The sequence below is a fragment of the Triturus cristatus genome, chromosome 2_1 (genome assembly GCF_964204655.1).
Source record: "Triturus cristatus chromosome 2_1, aTriCri1.1, whole genome shotgun sequence".
NCBI classification, from domain to species: Eukaryota; Metazoa; Chordata; class Amphibia; order Caudata; family Salamandridae; genus Triturus; species Triturus cristatus.
The window spans coordinates 44398455-44414917 of NC_140581.1; the positions used below are offsets into that span (position 1 = coordinate 44398455).

The following is a 16463-nucleotide window of genomic DNA, read 5'->3' on the forward strand; positions in this document are numbered from 1 at the left end:
ATTGTAAAGTATGGGTTAACCTTCTATTCCAGGAGTCTTGCAGCGGCTTTGAGGTATTTTTAGAGCTTCTCATTGCTCAAAAGAATGTCATTTCTAATATTCGTCTCTATCTGTGCACTTTGTTGCTGTTTTACTCACGAGAACGTGTCACACATTTGGTAGCTGAATGTCACTCATCAGTGCACTGCAATTATAGATGTCACGCATAAGCGGTCTGAAAACTTGGCAGCTTTGCTTTAACATCAGTCAATGGTGATTTATTAGTATAAACAAGGGGCATGAATTTATTGATAAAGCTTCGAAAGCTCGCACAGACTGCAATGGCTAACAGATATCGGACAACGCCCCTAAATCATTTGCATGCGTGGGGTGCAAATCGACATATTTTGCAAGCCACGGATTGTAATGACAGCCGCGCCCAGAACCGCGAACTCAAACACTGCAGCCCCCGTGTCAAGCCCGGAGGACGGGGTAGGCCGCCCCATGCAAATGCAAGGAGAGGGAGGTGAAGCGTGCAGGTGCCCTCTGAGCAGGGGCCGTTCGGAGCGTGCACTACTGTGTGATTATTAACTTGTGTTTTGCAAGGGCGGACTCTGAGCCAGCCAGCACGTGGGTATGGAGTACAGGTCAAGACTAGTCCGTGGGAGGGCACTAGTCCTACCAAGATGGCCGTCGGCATAACGCCGAGCGGAAGCCGGCTGAGTAGTTCCTGTCCAGTTAGCATGTTTACCAGCGAAGGTTGAGTGGCACACTTCAGAGACGGGATATGTCAGAATTTTCAGGCATTGATCTATCTACTATTTAGGAATATTTGTAGTGCATATTATGGTCCCGGAAAACGAGTGGATTTGTAAATAATCTGTAAGTGCCATCTCGTTTTAACAGATTTGTGGTGCTGGTGTAATGTACGAATAAGCGGCTGGCGCTTTTTTTCGTCTTATCGTTGTCTAAAAAGATCGATATGCTTACTTGTTCTTACAGTTCCCACAATGGCTGCCGAGTTGACGAGGCAGACGCCAAGGCCAGCGCTTCTACATCCCTTGGTCCTACTTCTATGGCTATGCTGCTGGTGACTGACACTTCACAGCGCCCACCCCCATCTTTGATTGGTTTATCTCCAAGTAGACCCGCCCCCTCTGACACAAACAACTAGATGGCTTGCAGCTGCTGATCTCGTGCTGGGGATGAGGCACAGCTGCAGGTGGAGCGGCGTGGGAAAGGTGAGTGCGCGTGCCCCAGGCATGACATGCACGCACTGACGTGATGCACGCACCATTCTCTTGCACGAGGGTCCCGGTCATCCCCTGCACTTGAGCCTCCCCGCCCTTTTGTAGGGTGTTCGAGCCAGTAGCTTGGCTCTTAGAGCCCTTGTACGACGCGAGCCAGGGAAATGTTTGCCAATTAAAGTCTGCAAAGAACGTCATGTAAAATTAAGAAAACACGTCTTCAATATTCAAAAACAGTAATTTTGGTAAAGGTATGAATCGTTGCATTTTAGCAAATCAGATAACCTCACTGAATTAAGAAGCATTTATTAAAAGCGCCAAGAGGTGAGCCGTTGTGTGTCATAAATTACGTATCATTATTACACATGGTGCAATGTTATAGTGTGCTAACTCTAACCAGAGAGAGAGTTATGTACAGTGCAGAAATATTTCAAGGTGCTGTTATGACCAATAATGCAGAAAAAGAAGGCGCAGTGAAGTAACACATTTTGATCCAGTTTTTCTGGTTTCTCATTGTGCAATTCTGCCACTAGGTGTTTGACATAAATGCTTTGGCTATAATTCTTGGCATATGAGGTTTACAGTGTGAGAAGCAGACAAATGCAGTATAAAAGCTCAGCTCGTTTTGGGCCCGAGGGTCCAACAGGGTGTCGAGCTGAGTCCGAGCCAGGCAAGTAAAGTAACTTGACCTTTCAGTGGCTTGCCCACCTCTGCGCTTGTTACAGTATCCTGCGCTCTCCGGCCTGCATTGTTACCTTGTGCACCTGGCCCCCTCACTTCTGGTGTGGCTGCACCCCTCCAATACTGCGAGACCCCATGGGGCTGCCACCTATGCCTGAGGAACTCCAAGTTCACCATGTTGAATCATTTCTATTGGTTCAAATTTCATTGTACATGTTTTTAGACTTTCAATGTCATGGAAGAAAATTCAGGGGCAGTCTGCTGTTAAAAGGAACACCAACTGCAAGTGCCAGGCTCCAACCTCCTGTTTCACAATGCAACCAAAACTTTTCCTATAGAATTTAATTGATGCCTAAATCTCTCTCCTACCACTTGATCCACTTGAAAGCTTTAGAAACTAGTGGCATTAAGTTTGTACCGATTGTCCTACATTTCAGGGGACAGCGCCTACTGTTTGGTATTTAATTGTGTTCTATCCATAATATTCATCCCATGCAATGCAAACATTTCAATTTAGACTTGCCTTCAACATGTACACAATGACCCTAAAAAGTACTTAAACTATTTCCATGAATGTGGTTATCCAGCAGTCCCAGCACTGTATCCCCTCTACCGTAGGTGTTGTCCGCCCTGCAACGCATGATGGCACATAAAGTCCTTTTCTAAGGCTATGGAAAAATTATCCCTCTGGACCCAGGAGCCTCACACATTACAAGTGCACTGATAGGTACCTTTACAACAGCTTTCTTCTCTTTTCAACGTAACTTCCCATAACTTTCTTTTAGGTCTGAGATTTCCTCCATAATTTAAAGTTATAAAATGTGATGCGTAATATTTTGAAAGGGGTGGTTTTTGTGTGTGTGTGTGTTTTTTTTAAGCCCAAGTACTATTAAGCCATGTTTAGTTGTTCTCAGTGTTTGCAGTGCTTTAAATGCAGAGATACTGTCAGGTACTGAGTACCTGCTCTTCTGTTTCAAAGGGAAATTGCTGCATTTCTCAGTAGGGTCTTAGTATTTCTAATGAGAGAGTACCTGTAGCTCTTCTTACTAAACAGATACTCCGTGGGGCTGAGTACTTGCACTTTTATATTTCCATTTCTAGTATGTGTTTGAATATTGCTATTACCAACCGAAAAGGGAAAGGACGAACGTTAAATAGGATTGTAGAAGCTCAAATGTGGGTACGGATTCCAGAGAGAGATTGGGGAGACGATAGGAGAAACAACTTGGATATTCGAAATTCTTACTCTGCAATATAAACACTGAGTATCTTGGGGTTCTTTGCTTGGTTGACTCAGATTTTTGTAGTTTTTTGTCTTTTCTAGTCTTAAAGTAATTCTTTAGGGTCTTAAATACCACCATTCTATGCTGCTGCAGCCAATAACCTCTTTACGTAATGCACTGTGGTCTTCTGTTACCAGACCCCCTCTCACCTCCGGGGGATCATGCCAGCCATTGCTCTTTACCAGATGAGCCTGTCTTTTAGTCCATTCTGCATCTCAAGTAGGGGTGTGCTAACTCTGCCGCCTACCCTTAATACCTTAACCCCCCAAGATCCACTATACATTCCTCCGCAAATGAGCACCTTCCCCAATCTGCTCTGCACCCCCTGGAGTTTGAAGTCCTCTTACTGTTGCACTTTGTACCTCCACACCATCAGCCCTCTCTGCGGCATTCTGCCCTGTCGCAGTGAGCCTCTCCGCTCTTATCTCATGGAAAGCTGGCTGGCTTCTGAAATTGTTCTACTTCAGAGTGGATTCCTAGTGCTTCTTAAGCTTGTCTTGGACTTCTATCGATGCTACATTAAAGTGATCACTCACAATTATCACCACTACTATTTACCTTATTTCCTATTTAATAAAACCGTAAAATACATCTACATTTTTTTGAATAAACGGTGTGCTTTGTGGCTCACACATTATAAGCACTTCGATAGGGAAAGTGGTATAAGCCAGTTTTAAGAAAAGTACAGCCTGGATGTGAGAAGTAAAGGGCAGGGAACAGTCATCGAGGGACCAGTCCACGAGATGCCATTCTGGTCCACATTGCTGATTTTCTGGCTCTGGATTCTAGGTTGCTTCCACTTTGGGCTGTGTTCTGACTTTACTTTTTGAAGTTGGGTAAAATCGGACCAGTCCAGAGCATCATCAACATTATCCGGAACTGATCCACACTCAAATAAGTTCTGACACTGCATTTATTGCAGAAGAAGCGAGTTCTTTAGTACGCCTTAGTTCGTGTCCTTCATTTCGAAGCACAATCATGCTGGATTTTCAATTTTATTTTATCTGCTGTAGCTCCTGTCTTCTGAGCTCTTGGCATGCAGCGATATGAATCCAGTGGTCCTCTCTGCGATTACATTAGAATGAAAAATAAGATTAATCTGTTCCTTCTGACAAACCCTACGTACATTTTGTGGCGGGAAAAGGTGAACACACACTTCTTTTTGGTCACAAGTCCTGCCAGAGCTTCATCTGAATTAAAATTCTTTCCAAATCCATCTTTTGAATGTCATAAGCTCACTTTGGCTGGATGGCGGTCCAGTTGTACCTTGGATGGAGGGAGCATATCAGTTTTTTAAACAGGCCCTAACCCCAGCTTGCACGCCACTAAAGAGCCATCTCTAGGCTGGTGTGTGGGTAGAGAAATTGTATTTTAGATTTTTAGTCTCACCAGGAATTCCTCTCCCCTGGCTCCCCCCAGTTCTCTAGAGGGTATCCATATCAATACAGACAGTGCCAATGCAGTGTGAGCACCTTTTAAGTAGCACTTGAGTTGTAAAGCAACCACCTGGAGTGTCCTCCCCAGCCTGGGCACCCACCAATGACTACGCCACACACGGAGCTTGGTATTACACCTCTGTATTCATTTGCGTGTAACCGTGAACTCAACATTCTAAGCCTGCATTCACTTCACTATGATCTAACACTGACATCACAATTCTACTGAGTCCATCAGGAGCCAAAATGAGTCCGTCATTGCTAACTCACACAATACTACACCACTGATGCATGATCACATACTTTTTACGAACTTTTGGCATTGTGTGGTCGTACCGAGCAGATTCACAGCTTGGTCTAGCTTTACCTAGAAATGTAGCTCAACTATTTGTTGTACATCTGTAATAGTGCCACACTCCGCCACACAGATTTTTTGGGTTTAATTAGAATGCTTGACACTTTTTAGGTCTGGCCTAGAGCCATCTCAAGTACCCAGGACACCACATATAACAAGCATTTGCAATGCAACAGGTCTCGCATTTACGAAAGTTTTTAGCTATTGGCATTGTAAATGACACTGCCTTTTATTTATTTTTTAAAAACAAAAATAAAAGGCGTTGTTATTTGCAATGTCAATAGCTCAAACTCGCGTAAAGGCGAGACCTATTGCATTGCAAATGCTTGTTTATCTTTGGTTCTGTGTAACTCTCATTTCTCTCTATAGTGTACTTACTTCCCTACTTCACTTATATCTCAACACCCTTACTCCTCTTACTTCTCATCTCTCTCTGTACTGCTCGGTTTCTCTTACTCAGGGCTACAGTTAGTCTAGCTAGAGAAGTGCAAATGTATAAAAAGGAAAAGAGGGACAAAGCAGGGGACAAGATTTTGACAAACAGAATGGTGAAAATCCTTAAATCTGCGCTTTGATTTTCACTGTTGCAGTACAAACACCAGTAGTAAAGGTTTATATAATTTTGATTACAAATAAGCAGCAACTAAAGGTACAATTTGAAGCACCGCATGCGTATGATATCTTTATTACTATGCATTAGTCCAGTAAGTATCTATGGTGTGTTTTTTTGTTTTTTTTGCAATGCGAGCAACAAACTGGTTAGACACTGAGTTCCGCATAAAATGTTGTGGTTGCATGTGAAAGAAATCTAGCTCCAAGCTCCAAAGGAAATGGCTTTATCAATGCTTGTTCAGTCTTTCTTCTGGTACTATGTGGCTGGGGACCCCAGGCAGCTTGAGCCTTTGGCAATTTTTGCATGCTCCGAATCGATTTCGGAACGTTTATTATTTATTTTATTTATTAGAACTTATAAGGCGCAACAGCTACCCAAAAAGGGTTTCCCGGCGCCGAGATACAGCAAGAAAACCATATATAGGACCGGAAAAGCAGGTTGATCGAGTTATTGGTCGAAAAGCCAGGTCTTAACATATTTACGGAACCTATCATAGTTTTCCTCCTACGTTTAACGTTTAACATATAATATAATATTATTTGGCATTGTGGCCGGCTAGAATGGGGGGCAAAGAGGTAATTAATGCAAAGTTGTGCCAAACATGGGGCCCCAAAATATATCTTACACACAGGCACGCACTCTCACACATCTCGGTAGCACCAACAGCTCACACGTCTACATGTAATTACATGTTCGCGCACACACACATACCCACCTGCTGGTCCCTACTTGCAGACACACACACCTCCAGGTCCCTACTCACAGACACACACACACACCTCCTGGTCCCTATTCACAGACACAAACCTCCTGGTCCTTGCTCGTAGACACACACACCTCCTGGTCCCTTCTTGCAGACACACACACCTCCTGGTCCCTTCTTGCAGACACACACACCTCCTGGTCCCTACTCGCAGACACACAAACCTCCTGGTCCCTACTTTTAGACATTCACACCTCCTGGTCCCTACTTGCAGACACACACACCTCCTGGTCCCTAGTCACAGACACACACACCGCCTGGTCACTTCTTCAAGACACACACGCACACACATATATACAGGGCCTTATCCCTTCTCACAGATACACATTCCTCCTTGTCCCTACTGGCAGACGCACAAGCAAACACACATGCATACCTCCTGGTCCCCACTCACAGACACACACACCTCTATGTCTCTACTCGCAGACACATATGCACACACACATAAAGACGTCCTGGTCCCTGCTTGCACACACCTCTTGGTACCTAGTCGCAGACACTCACACCTCCTGGTCCCTACTCACAGACACACACACCACCTTGTCCCTACTCACAGACACACACCTCCTTATCCCTACTCACAGTCACACACACACCACCTTGTCCCTACTCACAAACACACACACTTCCTGGTCCCTACTCACAGACACACACCTCCTTGTCCCTACTCACAGACACACACCTCTTGGTCCCTACTCACAGACACACACTCGTGTTGGTTTCTGCCTGCGAACACAGTCAGGTGTACAATTCACTCCCCATGGTCAAGACATTTGCCCCTCCCTGGGAGCCAGACTGGGGTAACTGGACCCCTCTTCTGCCCATGAGCAGTGTCTCCCCGGCCTGAACGTCCAGTTAAAATAGGACATAGACATTAAAATTCCTGTCTCACGTCCAAACATTGGCCCAGGCTGGTCCGGCATGGAAGCGAGCAGCAGTGCAGTCGCCATTTAAAGATACAGGCCTGCCCTCCTGTCAGGTGTGGCTCAGCGAGCTGGAATGTAAAGCGATGAAGGCTGCCAGTGTCAGGAGGTGGCAAAGTGTGGCACAGGGCCGCCTCTCGAAGGCAAGGGGAGACTTTAGGAACATCTTCAAATTGTATCTAATTTGCCGCAGCGCTGATCAGCCTGTTTCTAAGCGCTCTTGGCTGTGGCAGAGGATGGAAGTGCCGAGATTACCATGTTAAATGCCTTTTTCATAAAAAAAAAAAAACAGCACGCTTGCTTTCAAATCTATAAGTTAATGTGTTAGTGGAGCGTGTGGCCTTGAAATGGCGTGAGAGGAGTGGCTGGGGAATAATGACATCTCCCCCCTCCCCTTTCAGACGTCCCTGGCCACCAGGATCATATTTACATATTTGAGGTCCTGCCAGTACTTTATTTAAAATATTCACACACAGACTTTTTTACGATAAAATGTGCATAGTAATAAAGCCCTGCTTTTGACCAAAGACAGTGAATGGGTTAAATAGATCAGGTGATCGTTCATGAACACAAGAGATCACACTTTTCTTATTATTACATTTAAATCATTTCGATTTCCAGAACACGGAGAAGAAATTACTTGCACAGAATCACAGGATGGTTGGTCAAGTGCCATTGCCGGGATCGCAACCCAGGTCTGCAGTGTCTCAGGTGAAGCATTTTAGCCACTCGACCACCTACCCTTGCTTAACTCAGAAGAGAGAGCCAGCTTTCAACACAGCAGAGTGCCCGGTTAAGGTGTATAGAGCTTGTTGAAAGGGGGAGCCCTGGTTTACTGCACTTCGTCTGTCTACCATTTCACTATGGTTATGTGAAGTGAAGTCCTTTGACTAACACAAAGGTTACAAGTGCATTCATTCACCTCTGGGAATCCATGTCAAGCTGGACGGTCTTTTGGGGGGATGCAAGATGGATGTGGCTTTAGGGCCAGAGCCTCCGATTTCTGAACTAGGGAACAGTTTCAAGTCTCGGCGTCACTAAACACCCTGTGGTTCTGGGCAAATCCGGGGCTAGAGCAGGAGCCGCCCCAGCTCCACCTGAAGCAGCTCGGAAGACTGTTTACAGCGCAGCTCCCGCACCACGGGGACAGCCTGCCATCCTCACCCAGCCTGCCATCCTCACCCATGGAGGAGAGCTGGGGCACCGATCTCCTGCCCTGGGCGGCTGCAGGCATCCCATCACCAGAGAGCGTGGCTCCGGAGCCTGGTTCTATCACCTCACAGCGCCGAGCACGGCCTCAAACATGCCATCTCCACAGAGCACAGGCCGCCCCGCGCACACCATCTCAAACAACAAGCGCTCCCAGGCATCCGCTGTTTATTTTTGCATCGCGCTTTCACTTTAAAGTGGAAGCAAGATGCAAAAATAAACACGAGGCGCCATGTCTCCTTTTTTGTCCGGCCCAATCAGAGTGCCGGACTGGCGCATGCAAGGCAGCGTGACGAAGCTTCTGATAAGAAACTTCGTCACGACAGACGTAAAGCAGGCGATCCAATCCGGATGGGTCGGACAAAAAAGCCAAAGGAAGGCAACGAAAAACCCTCCTTTCCAATGGGAAGCCAGCATTTACCATAAACGCTGACGCATGTGCGCAGCCACGCTAGGCGAGACCTAAAAACAACATACTTATATACATACTTTGAGGGAAGCTTTATGGCAGCCCTCATCATCTGTTCAGCTGTCATTCATATTTTTCTACCCCACCTAGCATTCAACATGAGGCAGTCAATGTTTCTCTTGCCTTGTGAAAGACATCATATGTCATTATCACATGTGCACATGTAGGAAGTGGAGTTCAGGGCCAGGGCTGGTGGGCTAATATTTTTCTTTACCAATTATTTTGTCTTTCCATTCTTTAGCTTCTTTTTATTTTAAAAACATCCTTTTGTGTTCAAACTATGTTTTTAGGTTACAGTAGTTTAAAGCCAATAGTACGTATTCTGTGCACCAGCAAGAATAACGTATTCCTGTGATGTGCTTTCAAAGAGAAAAGCCTCTCTACACCTCCTGATCGATGGCACATGTACTGTTCTATTAAAATGTAAATGCTAAGTTTATTAATTTTTTTAATTATTTTTTTTATTGCAAGAAAATGACCACCACATTTTAAGTGGCACATGTTTTCTGTTTGTTTGTGGCATAAATTTCCAATTACAAAAAACAAATTGTAACAAACCCTCCAGTTTCCCAAGGCAAGACATATTGGTTTCGCCAGTGCATGTTGAAATAATGCGGTTCAAGGGGAAAGTGAATATGGGTGTGAGTGCAAGTTATTCCCCTTAGGGACTCGTGTAGTCCAGGCTCTACAGCCTCCTTCTTCCTTGAACAACTGAAGCTAGAAGAAGCCGCTGGTGTGTGAGCGGCAAGTGCACTTCATGTTGTGATGTGCTCTGTTTCCTGCCATACTGAGAGAGGGCTTTTTTGAAAACACAAAGATCCACCTTCAGATGATTCAAAATCCTGTAGTCACAGATAGTGTGTGTCTCCTACAGTGGTTGGAAGCACACAGTGTTTGTTTAAAGACCCTAACACACCAAAAGGGCCCTTGGTGTCCTGCTTTATCATGGGGGTCTTTAACTCACTACTCCACTCACTCCTGACCCTTCCACTCACTTTCCTGCACGACACATAGTTTTTCAAAACATCAGTGCTCCCACGTATTCGTAGGTCGTAGCACGCCCCGTCCCTCAGCGGGGCGGGAAGACCCCCATGATGAAGCATGTCACCAAGGGCCCTTTTGGTGTGTGAGGGGTCTTTAAACAAACACTGTGTGCTTCCAACCACTGTAGGAGACACGCACTATCTGTGAGTACAGGATTTTGAATCATCTGAAGTTGGATCTGTGTTTTCAAAAACATTTCTAGAGGAGGACGAATCCACCTCCAGTGCCCCTTTGTGGACACAACCTCTTCACTTCCCATTTTTATTTTGTGGCGATACCGAGAGAGGGTGCCATTACACTGGAGGTTACAGGGCTGTAGGACTAGGAGAACAGGAGCCACAATGGTCCCTAACTCGCACTGTGTATGTTGGAGATGAAGAGGATGCTGCTGTCCTGTTTCCTTACTGATATGTCTTTTTTTTTTTTTACTTTCTTTCTAGTATATTCACCTTTGCAGAAGTATTGGAATAACACAAGAGTCCACCTGTACTTCTGAAGAGGACCAAGAAGCATGAACAGACTATAGCATTCCTCTTTCGGCACTGCGCTGGTGAATAGCATCCGGCCCCTGGGGACGAGAAGAACTGTGATGCTAAAGAGAATGAAGTCCTTCAGGATTGTCAGCCTCTCTATGGTACTCCATGATCGGCCGCCACAGACACATTGCCTTAGAAAGTGCCAGGCCACTTACGAGCCAGCATCAGAGAATCTTCACATGACCCTTTCTCAATGGCGCAGCACCGAGATTGATGTTCATTCTGCAGTGTCAACATCTTACATTAGTTGGCAACCAATTTAAAGTGTAATCAGTGACCACTGCCTTTTGTCGTTTCTCCTTCCATTCTTTGGCTTGCCATCCAATCGACTTTGCCTGGGCCATGGTCTCGCTTGTCTTCGTTCATGGCCGTCAGACAGCAGCGGAGCGTAAAAGTGCTGATTTGTGTCAGCGTCCTTCTCTCGGTGTTCCTCTTTTGGTTTGGTTTACCTGCAAGCAGAACAGGTGATGAGTACAATAATTTGCAAATATCAAAGATCCGGGACTCCTCAGCAGCAGCTCCTGATATCACTGGCATTGACTTTCAATCTTTGTTTACTTCCTCCTTCCCCGAGCCCCCCTGTGATCTTGGCCAGGTTCTTTTAATTCTTATAACATCTGCCCCATGGCACTCAGAGGCCAGGCAGATGATCCGAACAACATGGGCTGCTCATGAACAAGTTTCCTACCCGTGGCAAGCGGTGTTTTTAATCGGCCAATCTTATGATCGTGAAATGACCAAGATGATTAGTAACGAGCAGCAGAAGTTTGGGGACATTCTCATTGGAAATTACATGGACACCTACCGTAACTTAACGAGAAAGGTCATGCATGGGCTCAAATGGGCAAGAGATCGGTGCCAACCAGAGTATGTATTGAAAACGGACGACGACTGCTTTGTAAACACTGATGGCTTGCCAGCTTTGTTGGCGGAGCACAACACCGTAAAGACAGGACTGTATGTTGGATCTTTGTTTCCAAGAGACAAGCGGATGGTGATCAGGGAGCCTTCCAGTAAATGGTATGTTTCTCGTAGCGACTACAAGTCGGACATCTTCCCACCTTACGTCAGTGGCATTGGCTACATTCTGTCTTTGGATGCAGCAGACCTCATCCTGCGAGCGGCAGAGTATGTCCGTCCAATCCCAGTGGAGGATGTCTACATAGGAGTCTTGGCCAAGATGGCGGGGATCCAGGTGAAATCCAGTGCACGGTTTGCGAAACACAACGTGAACTGGAGAGTGTGCAACTACCGCTATCTAATGGTGATCCACCACGTGAGCCCCGAAGAGCAGGAACTTGCTATGGGGAACATGCTGAAGGCCCGAACCGCCTGCCGAAACAGTACCAAGATCCTCCGGTGGAAGTGACCTCATTTTCCCAGACAACATGACTGGGAATGTAATCCTGGACTGCAGCATTTTAGAGAGCATGGCTTGTATGCACCACCGGTTCTGGTCTGTGAATAGAGGGTTCTCTGTGGTCCAATTTCGAATATAATTCAACTGGATGATTCCAGACTTTATCTTCAGGGCTATGCAAAGAAGGGCACGTGTGTTGCCGGGGTTGCACATGGTGTCACTGACTGGACACTTGTTATAATGTGGAGTTCAGTTGCTGTACACCGGGGAGCTGGATTCTTGGCTCCATGATCCTTCTCCAGTTTTATCACTTGTGAGGATTCATCAAATATTGCCAAACCTCCTGACTTTGGTGTGATCTACTGTCCCCTTGGAGTTTAACTCGGATCTTTCATAGCTTGCAACGTAGTGCATTGGAGAGCCGAGCAGGGGACCTTGTGATCTAATGCCAGTGTCCGGCTGCGCGTTATGTGTGCGCTCGGAGTATCTCCTCCGAAGCTTCAGGACCCTGCGGATGCACACCATGTCCTCTCTACCTTCAGGGACTTTGAAAGCAGGGGCCCCTCCCTGATATAGAGAGGTGTCCTATGCCAGCAGTAGTATTTCTGCTCTCCTCAGTGTCACCTGAGGAGAGTATATTCCTTGTCTGATGTGCTTCATGTGTTTTTGATGCATTAGTGAGCTATGTCAATGCACAAATACTGAACTCTACACACCAGCAGCTGACCGACTGAGCCCGGCTAATGCATTTCGTATAGTTTACAAGTAACCATCTGGTACGGATATTTTGTATGCAGTATTTTTTGTATTTTCCATGTTTGATCGAACAGCCACGTGCCGCTATTTCAGCAGGGTGAGTCAGTCTCCTCTAAGGCCAATGCACACTTTGTCTTTGCACTACAGTCCTCCAGTCCAATGGAGCTTTACAAAGTATTCAGACATTTTTGCAGGGGATTAGGAAACCAGAAGCAATTTATCATTTTGTGGTGACTGCTATTGGTAAAAAAAACCCTTTTGCTGAACTGATCGCATTGTTTGCTGCCAGAGTGACAAAGCTTCGACACAGAGGTACAGTCTGCATGTGAAGCTCTGCATAAGACATGCAAGGCACAAACACACACTGGGTATACAATAATGATCAACATATGGGTATCAAATAATGACCAGCTCCAGCCAAGGGATGGTAAGGAGATTTAGGCCACATTTATAGTAACTTTTGAGTCCTCACAAGCATTTCAGTGCTCTGCTAAAATTGTCTGAACTTCTGGACGTGTGTGTCTTGTTCAGACGCTGCAGTAGGCTCTCTAACACATGCAGCGTTAAAGGATATGTGTAATAGAGGTTGTCCTGCTGGGGAAAATATTGTTTTGTGAAAATTAACAATCTATCTAGTGCATAGGTTCTTTAGTCGTATTCAGACAACCTGCAGGATAGCACCCACCGACCACGAAACCAGTGAACCACTGTGAGCGCACAGGATTATATAATATATATATCAGGTGAGGAGTCTGCGGTGTCGGGGTTAAAGCCGCTGCAGTAAGCACATTCTCTTGTTTCTCACAAACTTTAACCATCAGCTCCAAGTTTGATGCTACAAGACCTCACCGCATGTCGAGACCTCATACACGTCATTCGACCATTTCCACATACGTCATACTACGACCACACCTTTTCAACCAAATATGCAGGTCTGCTTGAATTTATATGGGGCAGGTTTTGCTACACTGACAGTTGCATGCTACATAAATATCAGATAACAACTCATTTTACTTACTATATTCACACATTACATATGCATTGCACAAATTAAACCAGGTATTTTGATATGAGCTGCGCAGGCTTTCATATGTCTCAGCGGAGCATCACGGTGCAGGGGGGTAGTACTTTTTGTACCGTGAGGCCTTGAAAAAGGCCAAGCTTTGGGATTAAAGCTCTCTGTGTCCTCCTCTCCACCTGACATGCATGGTATTATCCAGGGCCACTAGAATTATGCGATTCTGAGGCCTCAGCAATTTGCGCATAGTTATGGATTTACCCCTTTTGCCACATATTGCCCATCTAACACATAATCTGCAGGTTTTTAGTAAAAACGAGATTTTGTTTCTAGCTCAAATGGACCGAAAGCTACAAACATATGGCGACTTGGGTCCCTGCGCACCAGAAGGCTTGTCTCAAAGGTTGGCTGGTCATCTTTCAGTTTCTTATTACTGTATTTGGGTGTTAAATTGGTACTCATTAAGGTGAACTGACTTCTCAGACACTGTTCGCAGTGATGAATGCAAGCCGCGACTGATGCCTCTGCAAGTGGCAGTAACATCACATGTGATGAGCTAGGCTCTACTGGAGAGACCTGAGCAGCATATGGCTGCCTAGATATGTTACATTGATACATTTCATGCTTTATAGAATGAGTACTATTTTGAAAAATGTAATGATATACAGTGCTACCTTTTCCTTACTGCATTGACTTCACGTATGTTCTTGTTCAGAGAATTTTTTGCAGAAATATCGACTCATTCCTAACACTAGTAAATGAAAGATAATTCAACCGCATGCTTTCCGTCGTGGCAGATCGATGACTAAATGTAGTTGCCCAAAAGCAAAATCTCATGCCTTGGAGAGGGTACCATTGATACTATTGAGCACAATCTTTAGCTCCTCACATCCACTGTGCAGGAAAGTACCCCGCGGGCCTCATCTAGAGAGAAGACCTGGCTGCACAACGTTCTTTTGACTACACTGGATTCCAAAGGGTGGTGGCTTATCGGATGTGTGTGACAGTCTTCAGGCCGATAACACTACATGCTTTTGGTGAAATGAGAGTTTAGATTTTCTAAAAGTGATGTTAATTTGAGACTAGTGATTTCTTTTGTAATTCGACCACTAATACTACATCCTTTCGATGAACAAAGAGTTTTGCTTTTCTAAAAGTGAACAGTTGGTTTCTGCCTGGTGATTCCTATTTTAGGGGACCAACAATTACCCAAAGAGAGAAAGCATTTAAAATGTTTTTCATTTTTTAAATGTTCAGTCCATTTAGCTCTTTTGTGCCTCACATTTCAACCATACTGGACAAGAACATGCACACAAATCCAGAAACACGTGTTCTTTTACACATCTGTATCATGCAATGCATCACAGTAATTTACAGCGGGTACCTCTTCCACTGTGCATTGCTGTTCAATCACAACCCATGTTTGTCTACCTCTGATCTGTTTACTGTCCAAGCAAACTTTGGTCAGGCTTCAGGGCTTGAGCAAATATTGACTGACTTTGTTGGCCAATCTGTGCTGTTTTTTGTGGGTTACCTTTTTTGCCCATTCCTATTTTTAAACTCCCTGCAGCCCCTTAACATTGGCCTGCAGTTGTCAATGAACTGTTTTATGAAAGTTATTTCTACACAAAATAGTTTTTTAAAGTTTATTTCCTTGTGATTTCTTGCAACTTGTAATCAAACAATACAGTGGGCTGTATGTATGACACCTTGCAGTCCCTGCCTGAACTGAGGAGGCCAGGTTACATTTTAGCCATTCCAGAATGTTCTCCCCGTTAGGGCTCTTCCCTGGTTTATCCGTCCCTACCGCCCAATGCGGGGAGAGTTTTCTGTAACTTCCTGTTTATCCTCTTTATAGCCTGCGTGAACTACATAAGTGGCAATGAAGAAAAAAGAAAGCTATACTTATTATTTATATACGTAAGATATTTTTAATAAAGAAACTGCTTACTTTTTAAATTCCGTAAAGTACGCCCACTCAATTACAAGTCCTTTGCAAAATTCTGTCACCCGGTAACCCACCCTTTGCACAGATGTCAAAATTGTAAGTTTGTTAGTAAAATCACTCAGTCAGATTTTTCACTTGATGAATTTCAATGGTTCAAATCTAATGAAACGTAGCAGGTAAAAATATCCGGTAAATACCGGGTCACTGGAATGTTTGTACAGTAAGCGCATAAATCTGCCTATTATGCCACATTTTTTTTTATCCCAAGTGTATAAATGCTTCTTATGCCTTGGTAGACCTTATAGAATTACTTATGGAAATTCATTTTATATAAAGTCCACCAAGAGAAGATCAGTATGAGTAAATTATTCCCAGAAGAACTACTGGAAATCTATGACTGTTGTAAAGTTCAGTTTTTCCTGAGATTCTTTGTAAATTCTCAAAATGTTGAAAATGTATTCTCAAATATGGGAACAATCCGACAGGTAGAGACTTCCCATATTTTCACCAGGACTTTATGGATCCGCCCCATAATGTTTAAATCAGTTTACTCTCTTCAATGGTTAGTTCTTATCTGATTTCTTCCCCATCTGCACAGTCTCGGGTGTTCTCCTTTCACAGAATGAGGCTGTGCATTATTGCTGTGTCCACCTTGGTTCTCTTGCACCAGTCCTTCCAGAGCACTTTCTTCACAGGTCACCAGTATCAAATAATAAACATAAAATTACCAGTTGGAATGTGAGAGAGATTTTCTATAGTCTTTGTTAATTTATTTTCTAATTTGCTGCGTCTTCTCCTGGGTCTCTTTGGAATAATGCTTTGTTGCGCACTATCGGCGGACCG

General features: G+C 44.7%; 1 protein-coding gene across 1 annotated transcript; it reads left to right on the forward strand.

The window, feature by feature from the left end:
• The first annotated feature begins 1153 nt into the window (after positions 1 to 1153).
• Positions 1154 to 14163, forward strand: LOC146863686 (beta-1,3-galactosyltransferase 5-like). Its single transcript, XM_085627820.1, has 2 exons — positions 1154 to 1220; positions 10443 to 14163. The coding sequence occupies exon 2, from the start codon at positions 10903 to 10905 to the stop codon at positions 11905 to 11907; it is 1005 nt and encodes a 334-aa protein (XP_085483946.1). The 5' UTR covers positions 1154 to 1220; positions 10443 to 10902; the 3' UTR covers positions 11908 to 14163.
• Positions 14164 to 16463: the final 2300 nt, after the last annotated feature.

What these genes read in the sequence shown, in the direction of transcription:
- LOC146863686 (XM_085627820.1), top strand. Translation starts at nt 10,903, where the DNA reads ATGGCCGTCAGACAGCAGCGGAGCGTAAAAGTGCTGATTTGTGTCAGC.